We start from the raw sequence: 23,104 nt of genomic DNA on the forward strand, positions 1-23,104 counted from the left end.
AAACAAAATTTCAAAAATATTCTAAAAGGGATAAGCTGGTGGCAAAGTTTTGTTAGAATAACCCTACCTGCACACAAAATTAAGCCATTCCTTTTAGAAGTATCTGGCAGATTTCAATGCCATTATAGGAAAGAAAGTTTACCAATAGACTCATGACCAGAAAGGAGTCCAGAAACAGATCCACACATAAATTGAATTGAATACACCATAGGTGGCACTGAAATAAATGGAGAACATACATTTAAAAAATCAGTGGGGAAAACATGCTATCTGTATTCAAAAAAGAAAAGATCGCCAATATAATACAATGGACAAAAAATAATTTCAGAAGTGTTAAAGATTGAAATATCTTAACCTCCATTATGTTGGCAGTGTGTTGAATGTCTGACTAAAACAAGTGTTCAAAGGGATTTAGAACCTAAGGTAAGGTGTGCTGTTCTTGAGACTATAAATGTGAGACAAATTAGGAAACATTTTGTTGTATCATAAAATTGAACATATGTATACTCTGTATCCAATAAATGCCACGTCTAGGGATGTACCAGGACAAACTCTTGTGCATGTGTACCCAGTGACATGCAAAGTAACACAGACATCAGCATTGGTCATGATAAAAGGAAATGGACATTTAATGAAGATAAGTGAAGGAACAATAATACTTTAAATTTTTGAAATTAAGAGCACATAAATACTTACGAACAGAGGAGAATGTTAGAAACGTAGTATCAAAGAAAAGTACAAACAAAATAGAAGACAAACTGAAATTATATGACATCACATTCATAATATTCAAAAATAAAAAATAGATTTATTTAAAATATCATTTTAGGGACATGGATAAATTTTATTTTTAAAATTGAAACCAAAGGAATAATAAAAAGAAAGAGGAGTGCTGAGTTCCTGTCATGGCTCAGTGGTTAATGAGCTCTACTAGCATCCATGAAGACTTGGGATCAATCCCTAAACTCGCTCAGTAGGTTAGGGATCCAGCATCGCCATGAACTGTGGTGTAGGTCACAGACGTGGCTTGGATCCTGAGTTGCTGTGGCTGTGGCTGTGGTGTAGGCTGGTGACTAGATCTCTGATTCAAGCCCTAGTCTGGGAATATCCATATGTCATGGGTGTGGCCCTAAAAAGATAAAAAAATAAAAATAAATAAAAAATAAAAAATGCAGGGTCGCTTTTTTATTATTTTGTAAGTTGAGGTATACTTGAGTTACAATATTATATTAGTTTCAACATTCAATAATAGGGTTCAAATTTATACATTATACTCAATTTAAAAGTTATTATAAAATATTGTATATATTCCCTATGCTGTCAATATATCCTTATGGCTTATTTTTGTACCATTTAACCCTCTACCTCTTTTTGTCCCTGCCCCTTCCCTGGTAACTACTAGTTTGTCTCTATATCTGTGATTCTATTTATGTTTTATTATATTCATTCATTTGCTTTATTTGTTAGATTCCACATATGGGTGATAGATAACATAAAGTAATTGTCTTTCTCTGACTTACTTATTTCACCAAGCATAGTACCATTTAGGTCCACCCATGTTGTTGCAAAAGGCAAAATTTCATTCTTTTTTATAACTGAGTATTTTTCAATTGTGCATATATACCACATCTTCATTTATCCATTTTTCCATTGATTAAAGATCCTGCCGTGGTGCAGTGGGATCAGTAGCATCTCTGGAGCACTGGAACACAGGTTCTAAACCTGGATTGGCATAGTGGTTTAAGGATCTGGTGTTGCTGCAGCTCATAAGTTGCAGCTTCAGCTCAGATCTGATCCCTAGCCCAAGAACTTCATATGCAGTGGGGCAGCCAAATAAGAAAAATGTGGTCATTTGTTGATGGACACAGGTTGCTTCTATTCCTTGGCTATAGTAAATAGGGCTGATGTGAATACTAGGATGCAAGCATCTCTTTGAATCCCTGTTTTTATTTTCTTCAGATATTAAGCGGAGTGGAATTGCTTGATCATCTTGCTGGTTTAGCTTCTGTTTGATAAGAAATTCTCCATACGTTTTCCATAGGGGTGCACAATTTAAGTTGTACATCGCACAAGGATTCCTTTTCCCACATCCCAGCAACTTTTGCTATTTATGGTCTTTTTAGGATAGCCGCGTGACAGGATGAAGTGATTTGTGTTTTCATTAAGGAAGTAGGATAGTGGGGGTGATCACAGAGAACTTCTGCTTTGGGGAATTTTCAAAGTTTTTGTTTTAATATTAACCCAGGAGTTAAGTTTATAGTATTATTTCTCCTAATTGTGTCATATTTAGAATAAATTTCATATTTAATGTAATAAAAATGAAGAAGTTTAAAATCTTAACTAAAAAAAAGAAAAAAAAATCCAGGAACTTTTTCAAATTAGCACTTGTATCAGAGGGGCCCGACCACTATCAGGTTAGGGATTCACTAGAAAGAGGCCCCAGAAACTTAAAAAGCTGTATATTTATGGTATGGTTTATTTCAGCAAGATACAGGTTGAATTGGCAAAAGAAAAGCGTGTATAGAACAGTGTCAAGGAGGACACCAGGCAGGAGCTTCCAGTGTCGCTCACTGTGGAGTCACAATACAACTTAATTCTCCCAGCATGATGTCTGGGAAACTCTTAGGAATTACTGTCAACTAGAAAAACTTAATCAAATATTGGTGCCTAGGGTTTTATTAAGGGTCATTTCACAGGCATGGAGAAGCCACAAAATTGTCCCTAGTTACTTCATCTTGAAACAACTCCACCCCAGAGGCAAAATGATGACAGATTAGTCCAAAGCCTCAGGTGTATAAAAAATAGCCATTCACCATTAACCGCATTATTGGCATATATTGCTTGGTGTGGAATCCAGGATACAAAAATGCTCTCATTAGACGGCTATTCCCAAGGTTCTAGAGGTTATCTCCCAGGAGCTAACAAGAGTAATCTTGAAGACCTTCAGAATTGCAAGTGTTTGGGCAGCTCAGTATGATTTAGTTTACTGCTGGCTACCTAATAACAATATAAATAACATGTGACAATGATTTCAATAATTGAATTCGACTCTTTAATTCCCAAGCACAGCAAATGTTGAATCTTCAAATAAGAGTTAAACTATTGTGTTTTTTTCCTTTGTATTTAATGGCTGCCTCATGGCATACAGAAGTTCCCAGAACAAGGATTGAATTTAAGCTGCAGCCGACCTGTGGCAATGCCCAGTTCCTTTAACCACTGTACCAGACCAGTCATTGAACTGGGACCTCCATGTCGCCCAAGATGCTAAAGGTGCATTCTTAAATGACTGAGCCATAGTGGGAACTTCTGAGTTAGTTATCCTTTATGAATGTAATCACCTGAGTGCCTCTGTTTATAAGCACTATTCCATGTCTGATCATCTTACAGTACATGTTCAAGTTTGATAGGTCAGTAACTACTATGTAGCTTTTAATGTGTATTGCTTATATCACCTCCCTGTCTGACAACTGGGAAATAAACCTTCCATATTATTTACTTTTTCTCTTGGAGGGAAAACCAAGAACTTTCAGAATTCTGTCTAAATGGACAGTTAAGTTGAGAAACAAAGCCACAATGGACACTGACAACTACCATGTCAACTGGAAATGTCAGAGATCTAGATCCAAATTTCCATGAGTCCATTCACTTGGGGTTTATTTTGGGATATCCCCTGGAAGTGGAAGAAGCTTTTCAAAACCTTGAGTTCCCAACCACAAAAAAGTACAACATATTAATAAACTGCTTCCAGTTATGGAGGCTACACCTTATATATGACTTTGGACCTACTTAGGAAATCCTCTTAAGGATAACAACTTTGTGTAAGATGCCTTGCCAGCAATTCTGGACTTCAGTCCTCTTCATACAGCCGTCTCCAAATTGACTCTGGCACATCAGGTGCTAATGTAGTAGCAGAAAATTTTCATCGTTTTATGTAGATCAAATTTTGGCTTCAGCAAATTTGCCTTTCTGATTTTGAGAAATAAGCATCATGTGGCTACAAGGATCTAGTTGAATGAGAATACTAACCAGGCACACCAGGTGTTATCCTGTATCCTAATTACACTTTATGGAATTTACATCAATGAACATCACATTTCTTAAAAATCAATTATATCAAACTATTTTTCATGCCCAATGTGTTGCAAAATGTAAATGCAAAGACAACTACTTTTAAAGGAGTTTATAGTTTTTGTTGTCCATAGAAAATATGATTCCTTTTCTTGTTTTAAATCCAGTCATTTTGCTAGTATATTGACTGTGTCTTCATTGTGAAGTATGAACTAGCAAATGTAAAATTGTTTACTAATTAAACACTTTCTCATTAGCTTTAAATACCTCAGGCTGTATCTTGTGATATAAGTAGTTAACAAAGACAGTAAAATACAGAAAACTGTACATAATGTAAGTAATTTTTATTTTGAAGTGTATGCAATATTATTCACAGTACCTTTTGTACACAAAAATTTCTAAAATGAGAAGTTATGGAGTTATATGCTCAAGTAATATATCATTTCAGAACAGAACCTCTAGGCGAGCATTTACACCCATCATATGATTAAAAGATTGCTAATTTTTTTTTAATCTTGAAGGAATATGAAGTAGATTCTTAAAGTCAGAGATGGATAGAAAGGGTGCTGAATTGTACCTACTCCCAAATAGATATAGATGTGTCAATCTTTTAATTGGGTTTTTAGGTGTACATTATTGCAAACTGAAAATTATGATAGGGTCAATTTTTCACAACCTATCTTCTGCTGCTGAGGTCAATGATGTCTAAGAAGAGGAAGAAAAATAAGCAAATTACCACTAGTTTAAAAAAAAAAAAAACTCATTTGGAATCGTGTTTTACTTTTTACTTTACATGGGGATTTACCAATATTAAAAAGTATTACACATTTGAAAAATAAAATAAATTGTTATGTGAACTATTATGTTTATGAATAAATAATTTTAAATATTTAGAAAAAAAATAATTCTTTATATCTCCATTCATATTTTCAGTTTTACAAATATCAGAAAAGATGCATGGAAATATATGGATAATAAAATTAATTTCATTAAATTATTTTTATTAAAGTTGATTGTGCGAGGATGTTAATAATGTAGTATTTCAGGTGAGCTACTTTAAGTCACCTTTCCTAGAATGCAGTTGTTCATTACATCACTTCTCCTTTCTAATCTTCACTTCCTCATGTGAAAAGAGGTACAGAATACAATTACTTTTACAATACTTAAAAGTCTAGAATTCATTGAACTCATGTGAATGGTAATAAGTGAATAACTGGTTGAATGTTGTATGATTAAATGGACTGAAATTAACAGAGGAAATGCCTCATTTCTATGGCCCTTTTCACAGCTTCATTTACCTCTTTGTTTCTCAGACTGTAAATCAGTGGGTTTAACATGGGAATTACTAGTGTGTAGAACACAGAAACCACCTTCTCTTGTTCCACAGAGTACTGGGAACTTGGCTGAATGTAATTAAAACTTAATGTACCATAAATATGGTCATGGCAGTCAGGTGAGAGGCACAGGTGGAGAAGGCTTTCTGTCTGCCCGCTGCTGAGCATTTCCTCAGAATGGCAGCAGAAATGAATATGTAGGAAATGATCACAATCAAAAGGTGGCCATGGCAATGACTCCGGAGAAGATTAACAGCAACAGCTCATTCAAGGAGGTATCAGAACATGACAGCTTTAGCAGTGGGGGAACATCACAAAAGAAGTGGCCAACCACATTAGACTCACAGAAGGACAATCTCCCAAGGCTTATGGTGTGTGTCAGTGAGTTCAATCATTCCACCTATGAGTGATCCCATGACCAGCCCTACACACTTCCTCTTAGACACGGTTTAAAGCAAAGGATTCATGATGGCCACATAATGGTCGTATGCCATCACCGACAGCCAAGAAGCCCTCTGTGGTGATGAACACCCCAAAAAACAAATGCTGCACTATGCAGGTAGTGAATGAGATGGTTTCCTTCACAACCACGAAGCTGATCAGCATTTTGGGGGCAATTACAGATGAGTAGCAGGCATCCACAACAAAAGGCAGCTGAGGAAAAAGTACATGGCTGTGTGGAGCTTGGGAGTGACTTGGATTAAAAAATCATGCCCAGATTCCCCACCAAGGTAATGATGTAAATTACCATGAACAGCACGAAAAGCACAACTTTCAATTCAGTCCCAAAAGAATAAATTCAGTAACAGATGTAAAGTTCTCTTTGGCCATTTGTTATTAATTCCTGGAAATCTGAGATGAAAAAGATATGGGGGTTAGAATGGACATGGAGAATCTAGTATATATTATTAAAAGCTAGCAGAAGCATTTTTAAACATCTGTCCTTGGATAAATACATTATTTTTCTGATTCTTTCTCTCCTCACTTTTAATAGTAGGAGCTTGATTAGATGGTTTCAGATTCCCCTCCCACCAAGTGGTAGTTATAATATTCTATCCCATAAGCAAATATGTGAAAATGCATTTTGAATCTCAAAAAGTTAATTCCATCTCTAAAGGGCTTGCCTCTTTAAGAAAATGATACTGATGTGAGGAACACTGATGACAAGTGAAAGGAGTTTGCACAACTAAAGACTTTTAGAACTCTTCACTTTTAGATATAAAAGGAGTAAATTACAAGAATATCTCAAATCAGCTATGATCTATATAGTCATTCCACAAAAGCACTATGATAAAACCAGAGAAAAGGCAAAGATTATGTGACAGGGGTCCTGACCTCCAAAGATGAAGTCATGATACTCTCTTTATTATTTTTTCATTCTTTTTGTTTGTTTTGTTTTTGGTCATGTACACAGCATGCAGAAGTTCCAAAGCCAGGGACTGAACCCACACCACAGCAGCAACCCAAGCCATAGCAGTGACAATGCCAGATCCTTAACCATAAGGGAACTCTATGATACTCTTTAAAATGTATAAAACTCTAGTTTCTTCTAACGCCTCCTTATCAGCAACCTAGGTGACTCTCAGTGAAATCACTCAACTGTGAGACTCAGAGCATAGTAAACCATGTCTGGCCTAAATGGAGCAGTTAGAAGATGTCACACAATTTTTTATCAGTTTTTGCTACTTATCTGTTGTTATATACATTTCTATACAAATTATTTGCATAATATATCATACATTTAAAATTCTCTTATTTGCATGAATAAATAAATATAAGTATAATACACACCTATGTAGAAAAGATAAAGATTTAAATGTGGATGACAACAATCACTTTTGCTCTAGAACACCTTTCAATATTTTTATTTATTATATATACATGTGTGCATATATATGTATAAAACTGCTATTTTTTTCTTTCTTTTTTTTGGATCTTCTTAGGGCTGCATGTGGAGGTTCCCAGGCTAGGGGTTGAATCAGAGCAGTAGGTGAAGACCTACACCACAGCCACAGCAATGCTAGATCCGAGCCACATCTTGACCTAAACTGTAGCTCATGCCAATGCCAGATCCTTAACCAGTGACCAAGACCAGGGATCTAACCTGAGTTCTCATGGATGCTAGTCAGATAAATTTCTTCTGAGCCAGGACAGGAACTCCCACTATGGTTTTCTAAATCCAGTTTCCATATATTAGATAGTTTGGTTATGTAAGCTTTTTATTCTATTGTATTATACTTCTAGAGGAATCAATACATCCATAATAGAATAGGACTCGCCCATAATCTATATTCAGTCAAGAAAATGTATTTTTAGAAATAAAGACAGAAACGCAATGATAAAATTTGGTTTATCTGTGTCAATTCCTCTTATTTATTTTCATTGGTATATTTCAACATGGAAGTGATTGACATTAGTACAGTTTGTGATTAAAATATGTTGCTGTCATTTAGTGATTTATTGACTTTGGTTAAGTCACATATTTCTTCTCAGACTGAGTATCACTGCACCAACATCAAATGATCTTTAAAAAGAAAATAGGAGATACTGCAGACAAAATGTTTGGTGTTGCTTCGAGTGTATGATAAGTACTAAAATTACAAAATAGATAGGAAGGTAGGTAGATAAGGAATATATTGATAAAGAATTGTGATGTGACTTTTTTAGAAGGGTTATGGATGAGTATAAATCATGAAAAAAGTATATTAATGAATTTATTGATATCTTCCCAATTTAAATCCCTGGTTCATTGTAATTAAAATGATACTTAAATGGAAACTCAAATGGTTTACTATTTCCTTTTATAAATGTTTAGTTTGTAAATTTCCACAAGTTCTCATATGCTGCTTAGAAACTACCCAAATACTTGCCAAAATGGATGTGTCCCTGCAACAATAATGTTGAATACAGATACTTCAAAAGTGAATATAATATTAATCCATCACGTCTGAACTATCCAATACAGTAGCTAGTAGCTTTATGTGTATATTTAAATAAAAATTTTCACTAAATAAAATTATATAAAATTTCTACTCTTTGAATTAGTCCCAGTTCAAGTGCTCCATAGCCATATGTAACTAATAGCCAGTATAACAAACATGATAATTGTAATAGAACAGTTTCATCACTGCAGACAGATGTGTATTGGTTAGCACTCTTGCCTAACTCCCTGACTCATCTTTTTAGACTATCCATTAAATAACATGCCCACAAGGAAGGATTACATATTACAAGCAGTTTTCACTGCAAGAACAATTAAGGAAAAGAGACTTCCAAGTGGAATTTAAAAATTAACCTTTTTTATAATTCAGGAAACCCATCTCTTCAAAACACAAGGTGATTTGGTAAATAGATTTGAACGATAGAGGTGGGGGGAGTGAATAGAGTAGCTCAGGACTAAATGATCATTGAATATTCTTAACACTCATATGATCCATCAGATTTAAAACAAACTTTCTGATTCATTAAAATATATAAGAAAAGTAAAAAAATACAGAAATCATTTTTTATAAAATAAATTTAACTTACCAAAAAAAATTCAAAAATTTCATCTTTAGAAAAGTCATGTCCTTTTTCATGTTTTCTTTTTCTTTCATTTACTCAAAAAATATTAATTAATAGTATGTAGTGGAAGATACCCTCCAGGTAAATAGCTAATGGTGGATCTTCCTTAACTATGCACAAAAAAGAAGAAAAATCTGAAAAAGTTTTAACTTTTTCTTTCTTCTAAGAGGAAATTTTTAACAAAAGAGACAATTATATATATTATATATATATATATATATATATATATATATATATATATCCTTTCTTTATACCATCCTCTAATGAGCTCTGCTACAGCTTAATGCTATAAAGTAATAAATGAAACCTTAGGAAACAATGTTCTCAAGGGACTTTATATTTTCCCCTTATTCATACATTTTCCCAAGTATGTAATTAACATAAAGGAACTGTAGAAACATCAAGTCGAGGGGATTCTTGAATGAGTAAAATATAAGAGGAAGAATAACTGAAAATAATGTTTTCCATAGAACAGTGAATTAAATATTACAAAGCCACAGTCATCAAAACAGTGTGGTACTGGTATCAAAACAGACAGACAGACCAATGGAACAGAATAGAGAATCCGGAAATAAACCCTGACACCTATGGTCAATTCATCTTTGACAAGGGAGGCAAGAACATAAAATGGAAAAAAGAAAGTCTATTCAGCAGCATTGCTGGGAAAACCTGGACAGGTGCATGCAAAGCAATGAACGAGAACACACCCCCCACACCATGCACAAAAATCAACTCCAAATGGCTGAAAGACTTAAATATACAACAGGACACCATCCAACTCCTAGAAGAAAACATAGGCAAAAACACTCTTGGAAATCAACATCATGAATATTTCCCAGGTCAGTCTCCCAAAGCAATAGAAATTAGAGCAAAAATAAACCCATGGAACCTCATCAAACTGAAAAGCTTTTGCACAGCAAAGGAAACCCAAAAAGAAACCAAAAATACAACATTCAGAATGGGAGAAAAATAGTTTCAAATGATACAACTGACAAGGGCTTAATCTCTAGGATATATAAACAACTTATACAACCCAACAGCAAAAAAGCCAATCAATCAATGGAAAAATGGGCAAAAGACCTGAAGAGACATTTCCCCAAAGAAGATATACAGATGGCCAGCAAACACATGAAAAATTCTCAACATCGCTGATTATAAGAGAAATGCAAATCAAACTACCATGAGAGACCACCTCACACCAGTCAGAATGGCCATCATTAATAAATGCACAAAGAACAAGTGCTGGAGGGGTGTGGAGAAAAGGGAACCCTCCTGCACTGTTGGTGGGAATGTAAACTGGTACAGCCACTCTGGAGAACAGTTTGGAGATACCTTAGAAATCTATACATAGAACTCCATATGCCCCCACAATCCCACTCTTGGGCATATATCTGGTCAAAACTCTGCTTAAAAGAGACACATGCACCTTCATGTTCATTGCAGCCCTATTCACAATAGCCAGGACATGGAAACAACCCAAATGTCCATCAACAGATGACTGGATTCAGAAGAGGTGGAATACTACTCAGCCATCAAAAAGAATGACATAATGCCATTTGCAGCAACATGGATGGAACTAGAGAATCTCATACTGAGTGAAGTGAGCCAGAAAGACAAAGACAAATACCATATGATATCACTTATAACTGGAACCTAATATCCAGCACAAATGAACATCTCCTCAGAAAAGAAAATCATGGACTTGGAGAAGAGACTTGTGGCTGCCTGATGGGAGATGGAGGGAGTGGGAGGGATCGGGAGCTTGGTCTTAGCAGACACAACTTAGAATAGATTTACAAGGAGATCCTGCTGAGTAGCATTGAGATCTTTTTCTAGATACTCATGTTGCAACAGAACAATGGGTGGGGAAAAAATGTAACGTATACATGTAAGGATAATTTGATCCCCTTGCTGTACAGTGGGAAAATAAAATAAAAATAAATAAATAAATGGTTTGATGCTCACTGGCTTGTTACAAACTTGTCTCTATGTAGGGGCATAAGATAGGGAAACTGACAAATTTGGTTTATTTTAAAGACTCCTTTAAAAGCAACAAACACACGTAGAGAACAAAAACAAATTTCTCATGGTTAGCCTGCCTATCTTCACTATGTGTTTAACATGCAGAATGAGTTGGATAGAATCCTCTAAACCTGGGGTAAATTCAAGGCTTGAATTCATCAAACTAATATTTCCTGAAGGATGACATACTCTAGGCATCATGTTACATGTTGGAGACAAAGGGGTTAGCAAAAATGATTGAATCTTCCTTCTCAGAAAGATTGGGGAATAAATAATCTCCTAAATATACTTAGATTATCTAGAACTCTATAGTTAAAATCAGACAAATGCTTTAAAATTGATAATTTAAGTCATAGGGGGAAAAAGAGATAATCACTGATGGGGAAAAATGAGAAGGATACTCAAATTAGACTGATAGAGAAATTGGCAGTATGCATTTCCTGAGGGCTTTTGCCAATATCTGTTACTAGAATCTTGTATTTTAAGAACTCTGCTGCTGAACAACTGGAGATTTAGATAAAGGCATAAAAGGAAAAAAAAAGATAAGAATGAACACACACTTTGGACAAAAATAACACAAGTCAGAAGAAAATGGAGGAACCTATTTAAAACATTGGAAAAAGTATCAAATGATAATTCTATATCAGACAAAATGTAATTTAGAAATTGAAAAAAAAGAAATATGTTTTCTTATCTGTTTATGATTTTATTTTTTTCATTTTTTTTTTTTGGCTGAGCCCTCTCTCAGGCCAAAGATCGAACCCACGCCACAGCAGTAACAACACCGGATCCTTAACCCACTGAGCCCCCAGGGAACTCCACTGAGTAACTATGATAAGACATGCCACCTCACAGTTAAAAATAAACCTGAAAGAATTAGAGACAGACTATCAGGTAGCTTCTGAACAGCACTAGACACTAATGGAAAATTTGATATTCTCATTTTACAAATTCCGTTTTGATGAAAAGCCCCAGTCTGCACTGAATAGGAATTTTGCATATAACCGATAGTTTTTCTAAGTTAAAGAACACAAAGACAGAGTTAGGACAGAGTCAAAGGAAAATAAAGGACAAATTTGAGGAAGGAGAAAGAGTATTAGATTCAGTTTCAAGGTACAAACTCTCTAATTCACTGACAGTCAACCATGAATTGTGGGGCAGATTGCAGTAAGCCAGACAAAGCTAGAAATATGAAGGAATGTCTGTATTCTACCCATGAGACAGAGTTTGTAGTTTGAGCCAAACTATGTTAATTTTCTTCTAAAAGAAAATAGACAAAAATACATAGAAAAATCAATCCTCTTAAGAAGAATAGAATAATATTCAGACCATTTCATATCATGATTTTGTAATAACCAAGATAGAATCCAAAATTCCTTGGCACATCAATGTCCAAGAAAATTAGAAAAAGCCTTGAAATGTTAGTATAAAGTAGTTCTTAGTTCTTCTGCTCCCTTCTCAATCTTTAGAGAGTTAATCTCTGTTCCTTGGGTTATGGCTTTAGTAATTTTATGACCTCTGCTACCCACTCCATCCCCTGCATCCATTTCTGTTTATTTGTGGGAGAGAGAGGTAGCACAACTATACTTTATATCACTGCAGGATTTTGGGCAAAAGAATTAAAACAATAAAATTTCTAGAAAAAAAATTAAATAAATATTCAAATAATATGAAATTAAAGCATCATCTTTAAATAAGTAATATATAGTCTTTGTCCTTTTATATGGCAAATTTATAATAATGGTTGTACTGAGATGTGCTATCATAATGATCTCAACCCTACTCTTTCCTGAGCTGAGATCCCACCAGTCTTGGGATCAGTAAAACCTCACTGAGAATAAAATCTAGGAGTTCCCACCATGGCTCAGCAATAATGAACCCAACTAGTATCCATGAGGATTCAGGTTTGATCCCTTGCCTCACTCAGTGGGTTAAGGATCCCGTGTTGCCATGAGCTGTGGTATAGACCAGCAGCTGCAGCTCCGATTCCATGCCTAGCCTGGGAATCTCCACATGTTGCAGGTGCAGCCCTATATATTTCATATTTAAAGATGAGATTTTAATTTCAAATCTTCCAGTTATCAGTTGTGTAGCTTTGTTCAAATTACATGGTTTATCTGAGCTTGATGTCCTCTAAATATAGGAACACTATCTCTCACATATATATTTTAACACAGTGCCCACTACATATTTTATTTGAATAATAAATTCAAAGAAAAAATATTATATGGTGATGATGATGCCATTTAAAATTTATCATGAGGAGTTTGCATTGTAGTTCAGGGGAAACAAATCTGACTAATATCCATGAAGATGCTAGTTTGATCCCTGGCCTTGCTCAGTGGGTTAAGGATCCAGCATCACTGTGAGGGGAGCTCTGGTGTAGGTCACAGACAGGGCTCAGATCTGGCATTGCTGTGGCTGTGGTGTAGGCCAGCAGCTGTAGTTCCAATTTGACTCCTAGCCTAAGAACTTCCAAATGACATGGGTGTGGCCCAAAAAGACAAAATAAATAAATAAATAAAATTTATCATGACTTTTGGAACTCTTCTAATTTTACTAGAATGAAGCTGACGTCAAAGTGTTACTTTAATTATTGACAGTGCATTGGGGAGTGAGTACTTTTATGTTGTTCTCCATGACCTGTACAGTTAATTTATGCTGTTTTGTTCCTTTCTTAAAATTATCCCTTACGTTTTTTCTCTAGAGAGTATGTAGGGTGTCCTAGATAATTAGCAAACACCATGGGCAATTTTTAAAAATCACTCAGATGATTTGGGCATAATCATGTGAATCAATTATATGCTATTTCCTCAGGGAGCATAGCAGAATAAAGGAAGGCATATATTCTTCTTACCCACAGAAAAAGCAAAATTTATTTGAAGAAGAAAATCTAGTTCTTCATTAAAGGTGAGTAGACAGGAATTATTGATTTCAGTTATCACCTGTGTGTAGGTAATTTCCAGTGGGTTCTGGATTCTGACTATGGACACTCCTACGGTCATTGACAGGTGATTCTTTACACCATAAAATTCATTATCTCCCTTTTTAATTGCAGTATTTTTAGAACATTAAATCCCACAAATTGTCTAGATGTCATATATCCATTTGGTTTGGAAAAGTTGATAGTGCATTTGGATAATCCAAGTGAAGAGAAAAACTATATGAAAAAAATCATTACTGGTCTAAGCTATTATAGTCTATTAAGGTTAGGATTTCCAGACAAAATACACAATTCCCAGTTACATATGAATTTCAGATATAAATATTTTTAGCCTATGTCCTATGTACTACTTGATAAATATTATTTTATATAAATATATCTAATGTAATGTTTAAAAATAATACATTAAAATATATACTATACCTTATACTATTTTATCAAAGTATGCAATATTTTAAATTAAAATAATTTCAATAAAAGGGTTTAAGTTCTTACGCATAAGGATGAACTCCCATGCATGAACTTGTAGGCTTTTTTAGTTGTTTGCTTGTTTTCCCTCCTGGTTGCTTACTACATCCCCCCCAGAATAGGCTTTATAAACTGAGTGAGTAGACTGGAAAATAAATAGAATGGTTTAAGAGTTATAGAGAAAGCCCTGAACCCCAAGTAATTCCTAACTGCTATCACGAGATTTGAAGATTAAAAAGTCAGTCATACCTTTGCATCCTTTTGTATGCTGCCTGCTGTAATGGTTAGTTCTAAATGGAAGTACATAAACTGTTGCATCAAGATGTTAAAAAAATGACCAGAGAGGAGTTCCCTGGTGGCTCAGTGGGTAAACGATCTGGCATTGTCACTGCTGTGGCTTTGGTCATTGCTGTGGCTCGGGTTTGATCCCTGGCCCAGCATATGGCTTCCATATGCTGTAAATGTGGCCAAAATTTAAAAAAAAATAAAAAGTGACCAACAATATCCTTTCTCAAATAAGAATGGGCAAGGTATTCATATCATTTTGCAGTTCTTGACACCATTCTTTTCAATAAATACCCAGAAGTGAGATTCCTGGATCATATGGGGAGTTGCTAATGAACAGATACAAAATTTCGATCATGCAAAATGACTAGGATTAGAGATCTGCTGTCTATCACTGTGCATAGGTAATAATATTGTAATGTACACTTAAAAGTGTTTTAACAGGGTAAATTCTCATATTAGTGTGGGAAGGGTAAGAATCATTTGGGATTCCCATTGCGGGTCATTGGGTTAAGAACCTGATATAGTGTCTGTGAGGATGTGGGTTCAATCCCTGGCCTCACTCATTAGGTTAAGGATATGGTGCTGCTGCAAGTTGTAACGTAGGTCAAAAAATACATCTTCAGAGGGAGATAATAACTGACAATGAAAATGGAGATAAGCTCAGTAAACATTAGAATAATTCCTAGCAACGTATTGAGGTCTTCTAAGTTGTAGGATTGGTACTAGAATTTTGAATTCATTTGCTTGACTCAGTGTGTCTCCCACTGTGCAGGAAACCTTTGATAGCAGGTCTTGCAACATTTAGTTCTTGTTTGTAAAATGGGAGAGAAATGGCTTAGTCATCTCCAGTATTGCATTTCTAGTCTTTGTATCAAACTGACTAACTCAACACTAAAAGTTAGCAGATTCCTAGAGTTCTGCCAAGTGTTACTGAGTGGCTTCAAACTCCACTCACTTTAGGGGAGCAACATTTGCTCCTCCCCCAGTCAGATGTCTCTTTGGCTTGTGGATTATTTCCAGTTGAAAATAGTCAAGACCCACAAGACTCTGAAAGAATTTTTGACCTTGCCCTCTATTGCCTGAAAGAATTTACGTAAAGGTTTTTTTCTCATAATAGAAAAGAACTATCACCAGCCATACCTGCAGAGAAAGTCTGCTAGCGGCAATGGGGGAAAATCAGGCAGAGGTCAGAGTCCATTCTGTACTATGGTCTCGCATGGCCCAGCAAATATTTATTTACCAAATATTTACTTCTCTATCTCCATGTGAACGGCCTCTCTCCCCTTTGAAGTCCCACATCACTATCCCCAACGTCCTCTTCTGTCTTTAGCTGAAGATTATGATATTTAAGGTCAGGGCTTTGGCCATTTTGATGAGTTCCTCAGGTTTCCTGGGTCTCTCTCATAGCTACATGTTCTACAACTTTGTTTGATTCTTTTTTTCCTGCTAATCTGTCTCATGCAAATTTAAATCTTAGACCAGCCAAAGAACCTAGAAAAAAGAGTAGAATTTCTTCCTCCCTGACAGCACCAATGAAATAAAAATGTGTGTTCTATGTCAAGGCAGAAAACTTTAAACAAACACTTTTTTCACTGTCCTTTAGCCTATTTCCACTTTACTGGACATTGTGTATCCACATTATGCATCAATCAGACCCCCCTGTCAGCAGAACTACCTGCTCAATCATAAAGAGAAACATTCTTCTAGCACTAACAAGATAACTCCTCAGGAGATAGCCTTCCTTCTTAATTTTGTACAGGGCCGTGATGACCCAAGACTCATTCCTTACTTTGTATTCATAGATCAGGATTGTATGAACTGTCAGTAATACATCATTTAATGCTCAGCCCTCTGTCTCAAATATTTAAACAACTGTGCTTTTACCTTTAGTGGGTAGAGCAGTTCTCAGCACTTTCTGAGAGGCTGTTCTTGGGTTATAATACCTAATTTGGTTCAAATAAAATCTTCCATTTCTTTTTTTAGACTAACTGATTTATTTCTTTCATTCACAACTCCCAGAAGTTTCACTTGATGGGAGAATTTTCTGCCTTCGCCCATTTGGACTGTGTAGGCTAAACCAAGCATTCCATTACATTATGGTGATTATAGCCTGCGTTTAACCTGTTTGAATATTTTGAATGCTAATTCCTCCTCCAGTTGAAAATCATGCTTGCAGAGTTCCAGCTTTTCATGGAGGAAAAACAGAATGTGAAAGGAAGGGAATCAAGGTGGATTAAGCCAAAGCAGGTTCATTATTTTCATTCAGAGCAGTTCTACTTGGTTTTACTGACTTCCCATGCAAATTTTATGAAATGCAGAGGGTGGCACTTGTCAATAAAATATTTTTTAAATTACAGTGTTACACTCTGTCTATACTCTATTGAACAATTTTAGAACTCCACAAAGATTCTCAGACAAAATGGAAATGTACTACAGAAAAATTTCGATGCCATTGCAGAGAGATGAAATAAAGTCTAATATTTCTATATTAATGCCTATATTGTGTTTTTAATCCAAGAATATGTTCCAAATATTGCGGACTCTAGACTTTAATCTGTAGTAACTGTGCATGTAGTTTCATATGAATCCCTCTCTTTGAGAAGTAGAAGATTCTGTTATTTATTTTAGTTTCAAAATCAGATATGGAAATTATTTTCTTTTCCAATTATGAAAAAAAAATCATTCTGTTTACAGATATCATACTTTGTTTAGATGACACCACATGAAAGCTAATAACAATTTCTCTGTTTCTTCCCAGAAAAGCTAACTGGACTACATGGGCCAACAGAATCTATCATTGCTGACTGAATTCATTCTGATGGGAGTCACAAGGCAGCCTGAGCTTCAGGCTCCCCTTTTTGGAATCTTCCTCATCATCTACACCATCACAGTGGTGGGAAATCTGGGCATGATCATCTTGACCCAAATGGATTCCCACCTACACACCCCTATGTACTTTTTTATCAAACACCTTGCTTTCATTGATCTTGGTAATTCTACAGTCATTTGTCCCAAGATGCTTGTAAATTTTGTTGTGGATCCAAATACCATTTCCTATTATGCATGTGCCACACAGTTGATTCTTCCTTATGTTCATCATCAGTGAATTTTTTATCTTGGCAGCCATGGCCTGTGACCGTTTTGTGGCCATCTGTAACCCCCTTCTCTACAATGTCATCATGTCCCAAAGACTTTGCCATATGCTGGTAGGCATTCCATACCTCTATGGTACTTTTCAGGCACTAATGTTCACTATTAAGATTTTTACATTGACCTTCTGTGGCTCTAATGTCATCAGTCATTTCTATTGTGATGATGTTCCCTTGGTACTTATGCTCTGCTCAAATGCACAAGAAATAGAATTGTCGACCATATTATTTTCAGCATTTAATTTGATCTCTTCCCTCTTGGTCATCCTAGTGTCCTACCTATTGATCCTGATAGCCATATTTCGAATGCATTCTACAAAGGGCAGGAAAAAAGCTTTCTCTACATGTGGTTCTCATCTGACAGTTGTGGTTGTGTTCTATGGGTCTCTATTATTTATGTACATGCAGCCCAAATCCACTCACTCCTTTGATACTGATAAAATGGCCTCTGTGTTTTACACTTTAGTAATCCCTATGCTTAACCCCTTGATCTATAGCTTAAGGAACAAAGAAGTAAAAAATGCCTTCTACAGGGTCTTTAAGAATCAATGCAAGCTTTGTATCTAATATCCAATATGAAATATTATTTTAATAAACAAGAAAAAGGCAAATGTCACTTGATAATGTTTCTAATAAATATAATTGCATTCTTTTCATCTCCAGAGCAAAGGCTAATTAAAATGCACAGATAAATAGATTGTTTCCCTTGTTTTCAGCCATACTTTAGGTCTCAATTTAATGACATTTCCTTCCCAACATTCCTTATTATTGATTCAATATTTACTTTACTGATTCCACATAACCTCACATCTCACCCAATGGAAACACTTATTAAATTCCAAGTCAGTAAACTATGTGTTTGTTATCAGGCAAAGACTTTAAAACATACTATAAATATGTTCCATACACTGATTTAATTAAAACCTTAACCTTTTGAGGAGACAAACAAAGATTAAAAATAACCAATGGGAATTCTGGAGATGAAAATTCAATATTTGGTAAGAACCAATATTTATTGAATGAGAATAATAGCATATTATATACTGAAAAAGAAATGATAGCTACACTTAAACTCATCACAATAAAGGCTACCGAAAGTGAGGTCAGAGGAAAACCTAATACTGAATGAATATTATAAAAATAGTCTTAGTGATCCATAGAATAACAGCAAGCTGCATACAGTATATTTAAATGTAGGTTTAAGTGGAAAGAAGAAATTATATGGGGCAGAAAAAACCATGGGGAAAAATGTTCACCAGCATGTTTTTCCAAACTTTACAAAAATAAAAAAAAAAACTATAAGCCTAAGGTATAAAAAGATTAAATACTTCTAAGCAGGATAAACAGAAAGGAAATTACACCAAAGCAAGACCTATAAATTTCTGAAAACTAGAGGATAAAGAAAAACCTTTAAAAAATAGTGATGAAAGATAACTTATGAAAAGATGAAGAAAGGATTTACCACTGATTATTGGCAAAAAAAAGTCATAAAACCTTGGCTTATGTCAACTTATAATTATATATCCATCAAAATTATTCTTGGCTAATCAAGGCTGCTTTGTCATAATATTATATCATCCTTTTATGCAAAGTCATTGTTTCAGTTACTCATGCATTGTGTATGTGTGTGTGTATATAAAATATACTTAACTGGTGCATTATGTTGTGTAATTGAGATGCTGACAAAGGACATATTTATGTTTTCTAATGTTTAGTGCTATTGTACAATTTATTTATTCCGTTAGACCCTGGCGCAAAATATTTTTGACTTTTCCTAATGGTACATTTGCAGAATAATTAACAAAATCCAAGGTACTCTCCCTTGGTAATTACATGCATCTTTTTTTTAATCCTTGAATGAGATCAAATCTTTAACAAAATGAGTCTCAAAGGGGGTTGAAAAACACTTCAAATATTCTGCAGCAGACAATGAGGATTAAAACAACAGGAAGTCAAAGCAGAATCGCCAATAAGGTAAGCAGCAAACACTGATCTTTGAACATTTATCAGGACATACAGCTTAAACTCAATCATCACCAAAATCTTGAAAGCATTATGCTGTGCAAAACTGTTTCTTTCATTTCAATATATTTATATGTCATCAATAGGATCAAGTGTACAACAGACCAGTTCTATAGTCTTTGATACTCTGTGTTGTGCATTTAGATCACCTTAGTTTTTTTTAAATGAACATAATGTTTCAGTTATCTATTTTAACAAGGATCTTTGTCTATCCTTATTTACCTGGTATCTCTCCTGTCCCACTTTTTATTTCTTATGTTCTCAGGTGGACCTTAATAGAGCAGAAGAATGCCATTATGTTTATACAGATATAGTCTGAAGACAGAATAGCTTTGAATCCTGACTCTCCCACTTACTATCTCGATACTTTGGTTAAATTAATTCACTCCTTGTGCTCCCTATTTCCTTGACCATAAGATGGACTATGGTAATACCGCTGACACTTAAACAACATGGCACTGCAGGAGTCCACATAGACACAGATTATTTTAAGTTCATACATTATTATGTTTACCAGTGGTGGTGGTTTGAATCTGCAGATGCAGAATCCCCCGAGGGTAAGGCAGGTGGACTATGAGGCTTGAGCACCTGCAGATCTTGGGATCTGCAGCAGGCCCTGGAACCAATACCCTGTGAATGCTGAGATGACCATACTATCCTACTTCCTAGAGTTATTGTGTGGATTAATAAATTAATATACATAAAGTGCTCAGAAAAAATGCCTGGCGCATAATGCTTTCTCTGTTGGCGCTTGATATTCATTTGTAGTCCTCTTTCTACTGGTCTCTTTATATGAATCTCCCTAAGTCATCAGCATTCATAAATAATCAGAATATCCAAGTCCTTTTTTATACAAAAGAGGGACATATGATTGGAAGTCCATAAGAGGTAATTTAATTGTCAGAAATGACAGATATGGCAAAGGAGAACTACTATTAATAGCAAAATTCTAAAATCAACAGCATTAGATTTTGAATTGGACAAAAAAGCTGACTTTATAATAAGTGAGAATAATATAAGTGAGAATAACTGAAATTTGTATACGGTGGTTAGAGGTTATCTAATCACCACACAATTCATCACTCCACCAATAGTTTAGAATGTCTTTCTATGTCTTACAACTTTAAACAGATTTAATGGCTGTATGATAATGTAAGTTTTATGGCTTGAGTGTAGATTTTTGTTTTATAAATTACTTGAAAATTAAACAAAAAGCAGAAGTATAATGGATAGGTATTTGATATATTTAAAAAAGACTTTGGGTAACAAGAAGTAGGCCATGGTAGCTGTATCAAAATGATCACTTCAAAATATCTTGTCCCATTAAGGCATACTTTACAAATGATTCAGTGAATGTGTGTTTTGTGATTCTATCAACTAGGAATGCCTATGGACATTCAAGTGGGCCTTAATACTTGTTGAGAGCCCTCAGGGACATTTCCCCTGGCCAGAGCTAGTGCTGTGGCTGGGTCAGCCTTTGTGATTCTTATGATGATTGTAGAATGCACCCCCAAAACAGTTATCAGGGAACCTTGAAAAACAAGGCTTATTAGGCATACCTTGGAGACTACATGACTCACTTAGAGCCACACAGAGAGGTTGAGGGGAGACACAGAGAAACACCCTGGGTTCTGCTTTCATTGTGGTCAAGGGCAGGACACCTAGATTCTCTTTGTACTGCTGAATTTAAAACATAAGAGCCAAAATTAATGTGCAAGAAGGGAAAAGCAGAGTCAATCAAGCAGTCAGTTTCCAAAGGGAAGCCTTATGAATGGGGCAGCCTGGCTCTTGATGCAATTGTGTGGCTGAAAATGTACTTATTTGAGGTCAATGTCTTTGAAATGGACTGTCCCCATAATCAAAAGCTTAATGCCAGGAACTTGCATTACAATTAGAAAAGCTAATCAATAGACACTTAGGTGGCCATATGAATGTAGGTATGTGTGATATTGACCTCATGGGAAGAACAATCTCTATAATTTGAAACAAAGAAAACAATTCTATATCTCATACATTAAATTCTCTTAGAAGATAGACTCTCTTGGAGTTAAGAATCTGGCATTGTCTCTGAGGCAGGGTGGATTCAATCCCCAGCCTGGCACATGGGTTATGGATCTGGTGTTGGGACAGTTGTGGTGTAGGTCACAGCTGTGGCTGGGATTAAGTCCCTGGCCTGGGAACTTCCATATGCCCACAGGTATGGCCATTTAAAAAGAAAAAAAAATGAAGAAGAAGAGAGTATTTCAAATGTACTAAGTGTTGATCTTATACGCAGGTTACCAGGATGAATCATACGGAGAAATACAATCTTACTGCATGTACCCAAGGTGACTGAATTTATTCTCATGGGGATCACCGACAACCCTGGGCTGCAGGCACCTCTCTTTGGAATCTTCCTGATCATATACTTGGTCACAGTGATGGGAAATCTGGGCATGGTTATCCTGACCCATTTGGACTCCAAGCTACATACTCCCATGTACTTTTTCCTTAGACATTTGTCAATTACTGATCTTGGTTACTCCACTGTCATTGGCCCAAAAATGATGGTCAACTTTGTCCAGTCCCAAAATACAATTTCCTACCGTTGGTGTGCCACCCAACTAGCAGTCTTTGAGGTTTTCATCATCACTGAGCTGTTTATTTTATCAGCAATGGCCTATGATCATTATGTAGCCATCTGCAAGCCTCTTCTCTACGTGGTCATCATGGCAGAGAAAGTGTGTTGGGGGCTGGTACTCACTTCCTACCTCTACAGCACGTTTGTGTCACTGTTTCTCACAATTAAGTTATTTCAGTTGTCCTTCTGTGGCTCTAACATCATCAGTTATTTTTACTGTGACTGCCTCCCTCTGATGTCCATGCTCTGTTCTGACACACACGAATTAGAATCAATCATTTTGATCTTTTCTGGGTGTAATTTGCTTTCTTCCCTCTTGATTGTTCTTGTATCCTACACATTTATTCTGATGGCCATTCTCAGAATGAACTCAACTGAGGGAAGACACAAAGCCTTCTCTACCTGTAGTTCCCACCTAACGGTGGTGGTTGTGTTCTATGGGACATTATTGTTTATTTACCTGCAACCCAAATCCAGCCATGCATTTGCTACAGATAAAATGGCCTCTGTGTTTTACACCCTGGTGATCCCTATGCTGAATCCACTGATCTACAGCCTGAGAAACAAAGAAGTAAAAGATGCTCTGAGGAGAACTTTAACGAATCGATGTAAAATTCCCAATTAA

At 35.6% G+C, this 23,104-nt stretch overlaps 2 protein-coding genes across 2 annotated transcripts; both read left to right on the plus strand.

Annotated features, from left to right (window-relative positions):
* The first annotated feature begins 17,461 nt into the window (after positions 1 to 17,461).
* Positions 17,462 to 18,404, plus strand: LOC125121084 (olfactory receptor 8K5-like). The gene is given in 2 exon segments (XM_047769392.1): positions 17,462 to 17,766; positions 17,768 to 18,404. Coding segments are annotated over 2 exon segments (939 nt in total). The 5' UTR covers positions 17,462 to 17,464.
* A 3,739-nt stretch (positions 18,405 to 22,143) lies between these two features.
* On the plus strand, positions 22,144 to 23,104 carry LOC125120684 (olfactory receptor 8K1-like). The gene is given in 2 exon segments (XM_047769157.1): positions 22,144 to 22,176; positions 22,178 to 23,104. Coding segments are annotated over 2 exon segments (960 nt in total).

Source organism: Phacochoerus africanus, chromosome 2, assembly GCF_016906955.1.
Source record: "Phacochoerus africanus isolate WHEZ1 chromosome 2, ROS_Pafr_v1, whole genome shotgun sequence".
NCBI lineage: Eukaryota > Metazoa > Chordata > Mammalia > Artiodactyla > Suidae > Phacochoerus > Phacochoerus africanus.